The sequence below is a fragment of the Platichthys flesus genome, chromosome 12 (genome assembly GCF_949316205.1).
Source record: "Platichthys flesus chromosome 12, fPlaFle2.1, whole genome shotgun sequence".
NCBI lineage: Eukaryota > Metazoa > Chordata > Actinopteri > Pleuronectiformes > Pleuronectidae > Platichthys > Platichthys flesus.
In genome coordinates, this window is record NC_084956.1 from 3,666,098 (window position 1) to 3,681,432 (window position 15,335).

General features: G+C 42.7%; 1 protein-coding gene across 3 annotated transcripts in view; it reads right to left on the bottom strand.

Annotated features, from left to right (window-relative positions):
- The window catches only part of atrnl1a (attractin-like 1a), a 163,393-nt gene that overhangs the window by 49,582 nt on the left and 98,476 nt on the right, over nucleotides 1-15,335 (bottom strand). For 2 of the 3 annotated variants that reach the window (XM_062401750.1, XM_062401749.1), the window contains 2 exons: nucleotides 15,020-15,081; nucleotides 8,945-9,023 (listed from right to left, as the gene is read on the bottom strand). In XM_062401750.1, coding sequence (XP_062257734.1) covers nucleotides 8,945-9,023; nucleotides 15,020-15,081 — 141 coding nt within the window. The remainder of the gene's footprint in view (nucleotides 1-8,944; nucleotides 9,024-15,019; nucleotides 15,082-15,335) is intronic. The other variant, XR_009923973.1, reaches the window with a different exon arrangement.

Sequence of the window (15,335 nt, forward strand, 5' to 3'; positions counted from 1 at the left end):
CAGTTGAGATTCGGTTTTAATCTCGAGTGAAATCATCAACGTCTCTGTTACAGCACAGGTTCCACTCCTGGATGAATTTGTGTGCGAGCAGCTAATTGGACTGAAATTGTTCTGCACTCGGGGAATTAGCTGTCTGCAATGTTTGCTTTGTTGCATTTAGGCGTTTGGGAAAATCTCATTAGGTGTAAAACCGATCTGGCTGTTCAGAGGGAGCCCGGTTTGTGCAATGAACAGACAGTTTAAAACGTGTTCTGCAGAAAAGGTCAAAAAAAATTAACACAAAAACATTTAAATTGCGAAGAAATAAACTACTTTATCATTTTCAAAACTGTTTTGATTTCTAACTCTTTGCTGCTCTGTGATTTTCTCGGGAGAGGAGAGACATTTAAATTTGAACTTTGGAAAAAGTGTTTCTTGCTAAAACTCAAGAGAAAATGGTGTTTGCAGCCAAATAAATGTCAAAATATTTCTATATCATTTGCATTTATTTCACACTGCTCAAATCTAACATTCTGTAAAAACAAACAGGTCTTGAACTTTATAAACTTACTCATAGATCTCCTCTCACGTTTTACTGAGAAAATTCATCAAACTGAGGAAAAGAAAACGTGATAACTTCAACTGGAACATTGTCAGTTTATATCAACTCGTATTGGTGCTCAGGTTTTCTAACGCTCATCTTTTATGAGTATAGAGCTGACAAATTCACTCATGAAGCTGATAGAAATATACTCTGAAAACCATCTGACAGAGTTGACCTTCATCTGCTCTGTTCACCAAAAATACATATTTAAATACATGCTTAAATAATTAAAATATTGGTATTTCATGTACACTTGATATAAGAACTTCTCATGCAATGGATCCAGAAAGTTGCAGCTCGAAGTTTACAGATACTAACAAGTTGACAAGACAGTTAATAAAGTTGGTGATGGTGGAGTGCAGAATTTGCATCGAGGTCCCGCCCATACATACGCTCGACCAATCGTGAACCAGTCTCAGCTGTCAATCATGACGTCTCAGCCCTTTTTTATATCATCAAATAACTAATTAAAAAACAAACTGATCAGAAACACTTGAAAACACATCAGCTTGATAAGAACAACCTAAAATGTCAGAAACCATCTTTGACCAAATTTACCAACTAAGCTAAAAATCAAAGCGATGTTGGACTTCATTGAGAATCTTCTAAGTCTGTAAGTATTTTTGTTTCCTTAGTTAAAAAGTAGTTACTCTAAAAGTTTATTCATAGTATTTTGATCTGGGCCACCTCCTGCATTAAATGCAGAATCAATTACAAAATCAGATGTAAACCCTGAGAAGGCAAATTTCAAGCTCTCATCTTGAGGGTCTGCTCACCGCTCTCCTGCGTAAGCATCACAGTTTGTGTGTGTGTGTGTGTATGTGTGTGTGTGTGAGTGTGTGTCTGTGTCTCCAGTTTATAAAAAGCTTCTTAGAGCAGGATTAGGATCATCATTGTCCGCTGGCTTATGATAAGACAAGGATTACGTTGGTAAAAAGATATGTTTAGCAACACATCCCAGAACTCACACACACACTCATCATCCAGCCTGTTTGCAGATGACGTGTAGAGACTCATCAGGGAAGTTCACGTGCTGAACATTCTTCACTGGTCGGCTTTGATTTCCTTTAAGTGGAGCACGATGTCGACGGTGATGGAAACAATCTCTGAATTTGACTTTGCTCAACCCAGTGACGGAAACACAAAAAGGACGAAACGTCAGAGGAACGGTCCAAGCTAAATTATTTTCTAAAAAAGAAGATCTGGATCAACCACACAATCGTCCCTAAACCAGAAACTCCCCCCCCCCACCCCCCCCCCAGCGACCTGAATGCAAATCGAATATGAATCTAAAAACAAAAGCGAGACCTGGATGATAAACCCACAAAGTCCAAAGGAAAGAGTAACAATAGAAACTGTGATTGGAGGAAGCTTGAGGTACTGAGTTCACAAGTACGTGACAGAGACGTACAACTGTACAACAAACCGAAAACACAATGTGCCCGACCACAGGCTGTAGATACACTAACAATCATTGTGTAATTTCCAAACTATTGATTATTCAGGTTTTTTTACGGACAACCCGTTGTAATCAATCTACACAAACAAACGATTATTCTTATTTTAATTGTGTGTCCTTGTTCACAAACAGCGGAGTCAGGGTCCAGGAGTCAGATCTGTGGTTCAGGTGTGGTGTTAACAATAAAACACAACTGACCAGCAGCACTGCTCATGAGTCACACTGACAACCACCAGCCGATTTATATCACAGCACAAACCCATAGAGAAGAAACAGAGGGAGGGAGAGAGGGATTGTGGGGAGTGAGAGAGGAGAGAGAGAGAGAGCGAGAGGGAGAGAGAGAGAGAGAGAAAGAGAGAGAGAGAGAGAGAGAGAGAGAAGAGAGAGAGAGAGAGAGAGAGAGAGAGAGAGAGAGAGAGAGAGAGAGAGAGATTATTACAGACGTTGGCCTGCGGCGCTTCACGGGAAAAATAAAAAATCCTAAACAGAGCAGACAGACAAACACGAGTGTATAAAACCATCTCAACCACCAAATGGCTGCAGGGAGACGTCCTTGCTGTGTCCCTCAACCCCCCCCCCACACACCCAACCACCACCTCATCCCTCTCGTTCCGGTGCTTTTGAGGTTTGCCGGCGGCGTTGGTGTGCTGAAGATAATCTGTATCTGTGATCTCAGCGGTCACCTGGGTGGCTCCGATAGCGGTGAAGCGTCATTTACATTCACTGCATCTGATGTTTGATGGTTTTGATCATCGACGTGAGGATGAACTGAACTTTACGGCTGATTGAGAATTCAAGTGAAGAGACTGTTAGTCACGAAAATAAATAACTGTTTACGTGAACTCCACCGCAGAAGAGCAACACAGCACTCATGGGTTTTTACCATGAATTTAACGTTTTTTTTATTAATTGATTCGTTAAGTAGAATATTCTGATAGTTAGGGTACCCAGCCTGTAGGGGGCGCTGGCGTGTTTTATCGCTCGTTAAACATCACAATATCGGGGGAAGACTCAACCTCTGAATGAACAGGTTGTTTTAACCCAACTTGGCAGCAGTGTGGTGAAAACCAATTCCCACTTGTATCCTCATCAAGCCAAAGGAACATGCCTACGCACACACATTCCAAGTGAGGACTTTCAGGAAACACACACACACACACACACACACAATGTGAGTAATGAGTTGCACTTCACACTCTGGGAGGAGACTTCCTGGAGAACATGAACATGCATGTGCATTTTTACTCAAACTGCAAGAGCATTATTATGTAATGTAATAAAGTTTGGTGCAGAACTTGCAAATCATCCACCATCATCAGTTCCATGCTCTTTTCAAACAGACACATTCTGCACAGGTGCCCAGTGAATATTAACCCAGTGGCATTTAACAGATTCCAATCTGCAGGAGGAAACGAGTGAGAGCAGGCATCAGGCTTTGTGTTGTTACTTCAGATAAACTTTCAGAGACTTAACTAAGGCTAAGAAATATACAATATAAGTTTTTTTCAGTGCTTCGTGATCACTGAGCCGTTTTTTAAAAATACATTTAAAAAGGTCAAAGACTTCTCTCACATCTCAGCGGTGGAAATGTCAGGACGTTTTTCCAAAAAATGTTGATTGAGTGGCTTAAAAAAAAAGAATCACACAGAATAAACCAAAACCAACACACACACACACACATACACACACACACACAACTTTGTCATTCTTATTTCAGCCCTGAACTTTCAGACCAGACTCGAATCTGAGGAAACATTTAAATCAGAGACGGATAACAGCTTAAAGCAAAACCTTCCCACAGTTATCTAAGGGCAACTGATGTCTGGCTCATCATTTAGAGACAAACGTGAGTGTAGGTTTCACAAATGACTGAAAACAGAGAAGAAACCCTAACAGACACGGAGAGAACATGCAATCTACACAGGAAAGACCACGGCCCCAACCAGACTTCTTATAATTCACAGAATGCAGAGACACGTGTGTTGAGCCCAGCATCGAACCTCGTGCTCCTGCTGCAGGTGTTTGTCCGCAAACAGCCTCAGAGTTGTTTCCAGAGTCTCAGCGAACAATGTGGTTTCTCCTGCCAAGTCGAGCCACCGTGCCGCTGCATGTGTGTGTGTCGGTGTGTGTGGCCACAGTTAAATTATGTGCTGGAGTTATGAACAATGTATTGACTCTTTTCTTGCGTTGCTGTGTTTCTTTATCGACTGTTCTCCCGCCCTCTGACTTTATGTAAAACTCAGTGGAGTAAAAAAAGAAGTTCGAAGCCCTCGGGACAAACTGAATGGAGTCAGGTATAAACTGCCTGTTTGTACAGGGACCAGTCGTCCAGCGTGATAATGCCACTGCAGGGAGAACTGGTCTCTGTGGTGGTTGGCTGGAGCCCGGGCAGCATGGTGGCCTGTAGCCGTGTGTGTGTGTGTGTGTGTGTGTGTGTGTGTGTGGGTCTGTCTTGGCGCTTTGATTTGTTGACTGCGCGGCCGTCCACGGACACACAGCCATGCTTGGCCGCATTAAACCTCGTCTACTAATCTGCCACCTCGATTAATGCTAAAGCTAAATAAGGGACACACAAAACACTACGCGCACAAAAAGACACATACACAAGTGATTTGGCGTTCACTGGTCCAGACAGGCTAATCTCTCCAACTGCAGATTGGAGTGTGTGGAGGCCAAGGACCGAGCAATCAGAGCAGAGCATCACCTCGGCAGAACCGCTGGAATGTAACAGATTCATTAGAAGAAGAAGAAAAGCCATTATTTTGAAAATTGAAAATTAAAAACAGTCTCCTTTAATCACATTTTAAAGCTTTATCCAAATTCCAGTTTTGCTTTTTGTATCTCTGTCCACTTAGCGTCTTAATAAACGGCTTCTGGTTCAATCACCAGATCATTTTGACAAACCCTGTCTTTAAAATAAACTTAAAAACCTTTAGTCATCAGGCAGCGGCTGAAATGAGACTGTACCAGACCTCAGGAAACAACTCACAGTAGCGTAATTAGCTCCACATGCTAGTTTATTGGAAAGAGTGCGACGCCGACACGTACTAAACAAACAAAACAGCCTTAAAACTTCAATTTTAATCAAGCGCTCCTCATTAGGCTGCGGGTTCCTCATCCCGCAGTAATTCAGAGTGAAGTGTCTCCGAGTGTAATTCCGTAATGAGAGCAAAATGACACAATATGTTAATCACCTCGTGCAGGAGGAGTGAAAACATGTCATTTAAGAGAAGGAACGTGAGACGCTGCAGTGACGGCTGTGGAGACGGCTGTGGAGATGGCAGAGGTCAAGAGGCAGACCACAGATCAGTGGGATCTGCTTGGGGAGGAGCTGGTCTAAGTCTCAGTGTGTTTTGACGAGCTGAAAAACACACTGAGACGACTTTGGGACAACGTGGTGACTTAGAGGAAACATCTGTCTGAGAAGACGCTCCAACGAGCTCCAACCGAACAAACTGAGGTTTAACACGGACGGACGAGAAGAGAGGGAGACTGTTACTGTCATGGACCCACCCACGGATCAAACCATTATTAAATATTATTTTATGTTTGTATACCTCAGTGGTTTCCTCTGAAACATCACAAATAGCTGGGGCTCAGGAGATAAGAGCGGGTTGTCCACTAAACAGAGGGTTGGTGGATCGATCCCAGCCTGCATGCCGAGGTGTCCTTGGGCAACACACTTGCTGGTAGTGTGTGATTAATGTGAGCTGCCCTGTATGAGTGTGTGTGTGAATGGGTAAACTGCTTAAAACATTTACCATTTACCAATTTAAATACATTCATAAAACCAGAAAAAGGCCATGTTTTAAGGTTTGATTCATCATTTGGGTTTACAGCTCTATCGTTGGAGACAATCCAGTGATGAGGAGCAGACGACCACGGGGACGTGGATCTTTTGGCTCCGTCTCTGTCCTCTTCATTTGTCTTTTGACTTATTCATCCAGACGAGGGGCAACATCAGCTGTTTGAAAATAAAAGCCTGCCCCCCCCCCCACCCCCCCACAGTCTTCAGAGGGGCAACCCTATTAGAGAAACCCACAGACGAGCTGAGCAGCCTGTCTTTGCACATCAGCATTAGAATTTCAAAGTGGCTTTCGATTGTTTGATCTCATATCCAAAAAATGATTGTTGGTAATAAAAAAAGCAATTAACATAAAGCGGTGGATCTATTAATACCCGGCTTCCTCTGTAGTCTTGTGGCTGGTTGTGATCTATAATTAACAGTGAAGAGATCCCATTTTCACCTTCTGCTGCGGCTCCCCCACCGGACCAGCTCTCTGGAGAGCGGAGCAGCAAACACACGATGCTTCACACCGCAGGAAAAAAAAACTGAGAGAGCTTCTTGGGTTTTCTAATATTACAGCCTGACAGATTTAACACTTAATTATTATTTATATCGTGCCTCCTCAGCTCAAAGATCCTGTATATTTCAGTTAGAGGCAGGTGGAAGATTTCAATTGTTTAAATGTGACAGAACCTCAGTGTTAACAAATTAAACTGATCCACTGTTTTTGTGAAGTTTGAATCTGGATCTAACTGAGCAAGGGTTCGGTTTGTTTACAGTGAAAACACGTTATTCAATAGTTCAGATGTAGGACAAGGACGTTCATTAAATAACAGAATAACAATGTAAAACCAAAACCAACAGAAACAATGGGAATAAAAAGCTTGTTTCAGACTCTCAGGAGAGAAAACAACCTTGATTATCAAATAACAAAGAATCCAAAACTCCACATATATTTATAGTTGTGGAAATCATTTATGACCCTGTGATAAAATGAAGAAACCTTAATTTTTTCTTCTTTTATCCCTTTCTCTCCTACACGTCCACACTAATGATCTAAAGCTGATATTTAATAAAACTCCATTAATCCCCTTTAGGAGCAGAGGTCATGTGATTTATAATAAAGCTCCTCCGGAAACACGACGACATCCGATCTTCTTTAAAGGACAAATCTGACATTTGGAGCATTCGCCTGCAACAGGCGGCAGCGTCCGGCTCCTCCGCTGACACTCGGCTCGTTAACGTAGTTTGCATCGCTCTCTTGCTCTCTCACTCGCTCTCTCGCTCGCAGCGTTTGGTTTCAGCGATGACATTTTCAAAGCAGCTAAAGGACAAATGCAGAGAGAGTTTCCTGTGATGTAACAAGCGACTGGTGAGGAAAAATTAACAAAAGTACATTTTCTGAAATGTCATTGTTTCCCTGTGAGGTCGGCCGAGCACCATCACTCAGTCAAATCCACCCAGCGCTCTCTTGTTTTAGCTCCTTCAGCCACAGCTTGAGCTTCCCTACAGTAAAGAATCACACGTGGAGGCTTCACGTCGCCTCATTTGTGCCACAAAAGATGAATTATCATGTGAAAAATGAACTGAATTGGTGTCATGTGCAACATTAACTGCAGACGGGAGGGAAGTGGAGTTCCTACAGTGGTGATTTGTGCCTCGGAGGCAGAGTTTCCCATTTGTTAGATACTCGAAAGGGAGAGACAGTAAAAAAAAAGAAAAGAAAGAGAATAGCCCTCAGGAAGAAAGAGAGAGAGTGACGGAGAGCTGGAGCCATGACAGGAAGTCGGGGTAAATAAACCGACAGGGCAGGACAGGTTCTGCTGTGATGAGACCGGCTCTCATAAATAATGGAGCTGAATGAAAAACATGCTAAGACTGTTGCATGTGGTGCATGTGTGGAGATGATTTACATGTGACACAGATCGTCACTGAAAGAAAAACTGTATCAGATCCAATGAAAGCAGGAAATAGGTCAAAGACACACATCCAGCGCTGACACCGAATCACAACAGACTTGATCCCGATGCCCTTTGAGATCAAGGTTTCATCACGTCAAAGCATTCATTTGTTGGAAATGTCAGTGTTTTTCCTCACAAATTGTGTTGGTTGTCATCTTTTGCATCACAACATTCACACAAACAGCTGGAACGTCACTCAATAAGGGGATAAAGTAGAGATTTTCATCAAGAGTCAAGCAAACAAAGAGAGATACAACCATGAGCTGATGTAATTAACGAGTGGACTCTTTCCTTCATTGTGTGTTTCCTTTAAAACAACACACGGTGACGACGACAACTCACGGAATCAGCTACACAACATTCTCTCAGTGAGGAAGGTTTATCCAGCAGAGGACCGGTCCTCCTGATGGAGGTCGACTCTTCTCACCATGACAGCATCGTGACATTTAAAGGCTCAAAGTCAATTTGCACATCAAAAGCAGCGGCAACGTTTTTTTTTTCTGCATAATGACACAACAGCAGCAGCAGTGGGGGGGGGGGGGGGGGGGGGTAGAAACCGACAAGTGCATTTTGACACATTGGATCCCTGTGGAACGAGTGTGTGTGTGTGTGTGTGTGTGTGTGTGTGTGTGTGTGTGTGTGTTACAGCAATAACAACAGAGCATCATCATCACTGCTCACGACCAACACTGATTTCTCCCTCGTGACTGAAACACAACACACTGAGGAAAAAGTGGATAGAAACATTAAAGCAGCGAAAGAGAGACATCAGGTTATCACTGGTGTGTGTGTGTGTGTGTGTGTGTTTGAGTGTGTGTGTGTGTGCATGTGTGTGTTTGTGAGTCAGGGTCAGGAGTAAATATGAAATGATGCAGCATCTGTTGGGGCTTTAAGTGATATATCATCCAATCCACTTCGTTTAGCGTCACCTCGTCGGAGTTAATTGACTCGTGAGCAATAATTAATGGGAACGCTCGTGTTTATCGTCACAGCGACACTCATTAAGCAAAGAGACGTTTTCCTTTCACCCTTCACAACTACGGGTGGATGTGTGTGGGGGGGGGGACCAACTCAGCACACAGCTCGGCAATCATCGACACACAAATTCATATGATACACCCGTGTGCACAAACACAGGAGGAGGACGGTCCTACCTCTCGTCTCCGTGAGGCCCAGCAGGTCTGCTTGATTTTCCAAACCACGGCAGCGACGAGTAGCAGAGACAGGAAACAGCTGGGAAGAGGAGAAGGTCAATCAATCAATCACCAATCAATCAATAAAGTCCTCAGGAGAGGTTTGAAATATACAGTTTAATCAAGTCGACTCAAATGGGCCAATGTGATGCAGCACGTATCTGTGTGGTTCAGGTCAACTGCTTCTGGTGCTTCTATTGTCCTGATTCTAAATCACTGTTCATTCACACTGTGCATTAATCTTCATATGAGCATCAGCACGGATTAGAATATGTTTCTCAAGGAAAAGTAATAAACAGTTCAAGTTTGAAGAAGAATAAGGTTTTGGGGAAATTATGGAATTCAATTATTGAAATTATTTGTTCCTGGTCTGGAACAACATCATTTCTTCCAGGCACAGAAGTGGAAAGACAAAAAAATCATTGTTGCCTCATGATTCATGTGAGATTTGACTCCTGCAACTTTAAACCAAGACCAAACTATTTTATAAACAAGATACTCGTGCTCCCATTTTTAGAAGAAGGACATTTTATCCACAAAAGACACCTCTTGACAATTTCAGAGTAATTTTTGGGTGAGAGTATTTTCCCTCTTGGTTTTTCCCTCTTGGCCTCAGTGAGCTAAAGATGCAGCAAAAAGAAACTTGTATTTTTCTATTTTGTCCTTTTGAAAACATGCTTGTGAGTCTCACAACCATTTCGCAATTATCAGGCACTTTCCTCACATTTAGTCTGCACCGCAGGTCCAGCAAGTTCAGATAATGTGAGATTTGAAAAGGTCTTTTATGAAAGAACTGTGTCCGACCTCCAGGAACAAGAAAGAAGCTCAAACCACAGTTCTCTGTCCTCCCGCTGAGCTGCGATTACAAACCAGAGAGACATTCTCTGGAAGTTTGTGGCGAGATACAAAACCACAGTGACCACTGGGCGACTGGGGCTTTCAGGACAGCAAAGGGCAGCGAGAGGTCAACGAGCCACAGGACGCCGTCTAACAAAGAACAAGGTCTCGTGCTACACACAGAAACACACACAGATGCACACTCAGCGTTAAAGCTGGATGACTGGAGGCTGAAGTTATCAGACACAAAGCTCCTCTCTCAACCAGAGCTTCTGACAAGAGCTCGAACCGAGACAAACCAAAGACTCAACGACAGGAAGCGCCGCGGAAACTGCTGAGGACGGCAGCAGCCAGACAATCGTCCTCTGTGAGTGTGTGTGTGTCCTCCTGTGTCTTCATGTGGGGACGGCAGCGTTGTTCGGCTGTAATGAGCGTGACTCCCTCGGCAGTCACGGCCTCTTCTGTCCACGCTCGACCTCTCGCCCACGGTCGGTGACATCACGAGCAGGAAATCCCCTCGGTGATGAGGACAAGAGGCTGCTGCTGCATTGTGGGAACTTTAGACACTCGCTGCCGACTCTGAGAAAACTTTCCTTGGGCAAACTTGAACTTGTTGTAAATTAAAAATAAAAACGCAATTAATCTATACAACAATAATAATATGTGTTTATAATCTTATCGTACAAGTTACTGCATTTCTTTGATAAATGTCACTTTCTATCATATGGTTTTAGTTTTAATAACCGTAATAAAAACGTTATTTCTATAGCACCCACCTGACTAAGTGCTTTACATAATAAATGGGAATGTGAGAGACATTAAATGTTCAATTACAGATAAGAGAACAGGGAGTTAGTAGCTCTGTAATAAGACTGGCCTTTAAAATCATCTTTAAATCTGCTCTACACCTCATTATTTATGCATTATCTATAACGAATGTATGTTTGAACTAAACATGACGTCACAAGCATGGAAGTTATTTTCTAATCAATATAGATAAGCTTGCCATCATCTCCCTGTGTTAAAGAATTATTCTCTTAAAAGTTGATCATCAGGAGAAAAAAAAATCTGACAATAAGTCATTGGTTATACGTATGGAAAAGATCCTGTCACCTGCAGGGCTGTTTGAGCTCAGGGTAACAAACCCCTGCAGCATAACTCATCTCTTCTCATTTTGAAATCAATGGTTTTGTGCATTGTGTAAAGAAGAAGAATAATAACGTGGCAAAGTCTAGAGAACATTAATCTTAACCTTTAATATCTCTGCTTGTTCTGCATTGTTGTTTCTGCTCAGTGTAAATGGTTCAAGCTTGAAATCAACCACACATCCTGATGGAACCAGTTTGATCTGTTGGATGAAGCTGGTTTCCTCTGGCTGGTCTGATTCATTCACAGTTCCATGATTCTTCTGCACATTATAATAAAACCAACTGACTCTTCCCAGCGATGCCCTTTCCTCACACAGTAAATTCGCCCGCTGTTATTATCTACAACATATTACACATGCAGCGCGCAACTTCCCCTCCAGTAAAATACAGCAATAAGACTTTTATGAGCTGCACTTTTTTGTGCATTTTATCTTTACTTTGTTTTATTTGTGTTTTTAGTTATAGCTGCTGTTTGCAATGATATAATTTTCGGTGAAATTTACCATAAAGTTTATTCGTTATCTTCTGTGCTGTGTTACAACCGTCTCTGATGACAAAGGATTTCATTCAACAGTAAAATGTCCTGCCTCAGTGCAAACATTTATCACAACACATTAAACCTTTTGTTTTATAGGAAAACTACACGTCGCCCATACAAACATCAGATTGAACTGTAGATCTGCACAGATCCAGATCTCTGATGATCCTCGACTTCAACACAAGAGGAAAACAACTGCTGACAAACACGGCTTCTTCCTTTTTTAACTTGTTTATCAATTTCCATGTCTTTTATTGTTGTTTGTTCCAAAGCCACAGGAGATGTCTTGTTTTATAAATGCTGTGCAAATGAAAATTATTAGAAAATGAAATCTTTAAATATACTAGGGCTTTCCACCCGAGTGAAGCAGAGGAGGAGGCACCAGACGAGTAGAACAAATGTTCAGCCTCATCTCACCGTCATGGAAAAACTACAATTTGATTGAGCCTAAAAAAATACTTCCAACCTCTTCTTCCAAAGGCTTATTGATATTTCCCGACACAGCCGGGATCCCACTGCTCCCAATATTCACCAGAGAGAAATCACGAGAAAGACAAATACACTGAATTACTCCCCTGCAAAGATTTCACTTCCTCCGAATGAGCATCACCCTCCGCTGGCAGAGTTTCAAATCCAATCAGGCCCCAGACGCCACATTCACTCTGTGATACCTCAGCTCATCTTTAATGGGCCACGGGGCCAAAGCTAAGCCATCAAACCAACGGAGCGCGGTGGCTAATTGTCGCTATTACCACGGCATTAGGGACGAGGAGGGAGGGAGGGAGTGAGGGTGTGAGGGTGTGGGGGGAGGCTGGAGAGTCTGTGGGTTTGTTAACACTCCACTGAGCTTCATGATTGGTTCAGGTTTAAGAATGTTTCAGGTCTCAGCGAATCAAACAATCCTAAGAACAGTTGAGTGTGGAACAGTGTGTGGTTATGAGTTAGGCTGTGTTCTTTCCTTTGATTAAACTAAACCACACCACGTAAAACAAAAACACAAACACACACACACACACACACATCCGAGCCCCGGAAGGCAGAGCAGAGGAAATCAATATGCTATTCGTTGAACATGAGCCACACGTGCGTAGCTCACAATCGGAAAACAGCTTTTCATCTACACAACCAGCAAATCAACCCGCAGCATCGGGCCTGACCAATCAGAGGCCTTGAGTCCTGACAGAGAAGCTGCAGACGCTCGACTTCCAACGTTTTCAAAGTCAAAGTTCGTCTCTTGTTTCCATCGATGATCTGTGTCGTCCAACTCTTTGTATATTTGTCTCTTTTCACGTGATTTCAGTAAATGATGACCAGTCCTCGTTCACCTCCACAGAGACAAACCCCTGTGGAGGTCAGCGATGATGAAGACGCTCATTTTGAAAAGAAGAGGATGTGATCGGAGTCTCACGAGCCAACAAGGAGAGAGAGGGGAAGTGATTGCTAATTAGGAGAGTGAGAGCTGGGAGTAATTGGACAGAGCCGAACTGCAGTGTCACCAATTAGCATTTGAGACTGTGGAGAGCAGCGACATAAACGCTGTTTAATTACGGCCATTTTCGTTTTTTTCCTGTCGCCTTCATTTGTAGACGAGAGCGGAGGGAGGGAGAGATGGAGGGGGGGGGGGTTAAAAACTTTCTAAATCTTTGTTGAAGACAATTTTACAGTTAATCAGTGAGACGCCGGCGGTGGAATCTCAAAGCAGCTGCATTTAATTTCCTTAAAAACAATATTTAACCAAACACTGAGATTCGACCGAGATTGTCCTTTGGGCTTTTACAACATTGTTCTCAGAATCATGCCACAGCTCAGATTTTTCATTCTGTTCTATTCAAGGAGCAGAGTCTCACATATGGAAGACATTTGTGTCTTTAAACAAAATATATGTTTACATTCAACAAGTTTTCAAATCGACCAAAATAGGTTTTGGAGAAATCAACCTGCGCCGAGGAGCCTGGGTTTTAAATCACACTTAAGTCGACAGGAAAGGAAAACACGAGATGTAGTTATCAAACCTTTAAGACAAACACCTGTACTAATTAATAACTTTCATTACAAAGAAATCTGATTCAACCAAATGTATGGAACTTAAATCAGATAACATTTCCCTCATCTTTTAGCTCTGGAGAAATTCTTCTTTAGTAATTTAACACTAATTTCTTCACCAGCCAGGGTAGAGTGTGTCCGTCTGCTGTTTAATGATGAGCAGGTCGAGTGTGTACGTCTGAGCTCATTGTCTAAAAACAGCTTCCTGTGTGCGACTCCAAGTGTTTTAAACACAAGATACATTTTATTTTCTATTTTAATTTAGTTTTTTTTTTCTATTTTGTTAATGCAACAACTACATAACTTGAAAAAATCTACCTTTTCTGCCGTTGAAAAAAAAAATCAAGGCATAGACATTATATAACTGATCAGTAAATAAACCAACAGCAAATAAGAAACAGCCCTGTAGTCGTAGCACATAACCTTTTCTTATCGGTGCAGTGAAGGAGAGAGCAAGCCAAACACACCAGGGACTCACACACACACACACACACACACACACACACACACACACACACACACACACACACACACACACACTCAGGCAGAAGCATAACACCAAACTCTCCCGGCAAAAGTTGACGCTGTCCCCTACTGATGACATCATCCCTCCATGCTTGCCTAAAGGTTGCTGATGCCCAGAAGCCGGCCCAGGGCAAAACAAAATCCTCACATGGCTACACACACACACACACACACACACACACAAACACACACACACATATATATGCATGTGTGCATGTACATATGTACAATTGGGTCCTCAGGTCTAAGTCGTCCGAGATGTATTTGTTTACAGGAAATAATTTGCACACACACACTAACGAGGATGCACTCACACACACTCACACACACACACACACACAGACAAACACACACGGTCCGGTGTGACTGCTGAGTGGCAGGATCTTGCCTGAAGACAGTCGACTTTATTCCAGACTTCTTTCCCAAACATCCCTCTCTCATTAGATCCAGTGTGTTTACGATTTGTCCGCCAGCTTCCTGTTTGATGGACTCAGTGTGGGTGAGGATGGAATTCATTATCAACATGGCTGATTAACCGAAACCTCAGTTTCATCAAACAAACGTCCTGATTCACGGAAGGACAACTGAACACTGAGCAGCTCCAGATTGACTCGAGCTCCGTTACAAAGCAAAGATCCTGGAGTTGCCGAAGATGACATTAGTTTCTTTTTTCCCCCCACAAACCGAACACACGCATCTCGGAGTCGCCCCGTCATTTCAGCTCGCTGCTGCTGAGCAGATGCAGTCGAGTGCCAGAGCTGTCGGGGGGGTTGAGAAGCTCACCTGAGGCTCCTGCCACCTGCTATAACTCAGTGAGTTCAGGTTGTGCAACGAGCCTCCGGGACCTGAACCGCTGAGCAGGAACAAGCATGTGGGGAGCAGCAGGAAGCTCTGCAGAGAATAAATACAGCTCCCACTGTAAATAAGAAAAATAAGAAAACTTACCTGAAGAAGGTGACGAAGAACTGCACCAGGTCCATGATGCTGTTGTGCTGAGAGAAGGCGATCTGTGGGCGGAGAGGAACAGAAACAGATAATCCACAACTTTAAACAATATTATAACTGAGTTGTGAACCATTTTTATAAACAATGTTTGTACATACAGAGGAAAATGTGTCTGTATATTTCATCATTAATATTACATGTCTTGTGTGATATAAGACTGTGTCACCAAAATACAGATGACGACAAAACATGATGTATTCAATGGCAGAAATTCATCACATTAAATAATTTCATGTTTGTTCTTTTTGCTCATCTC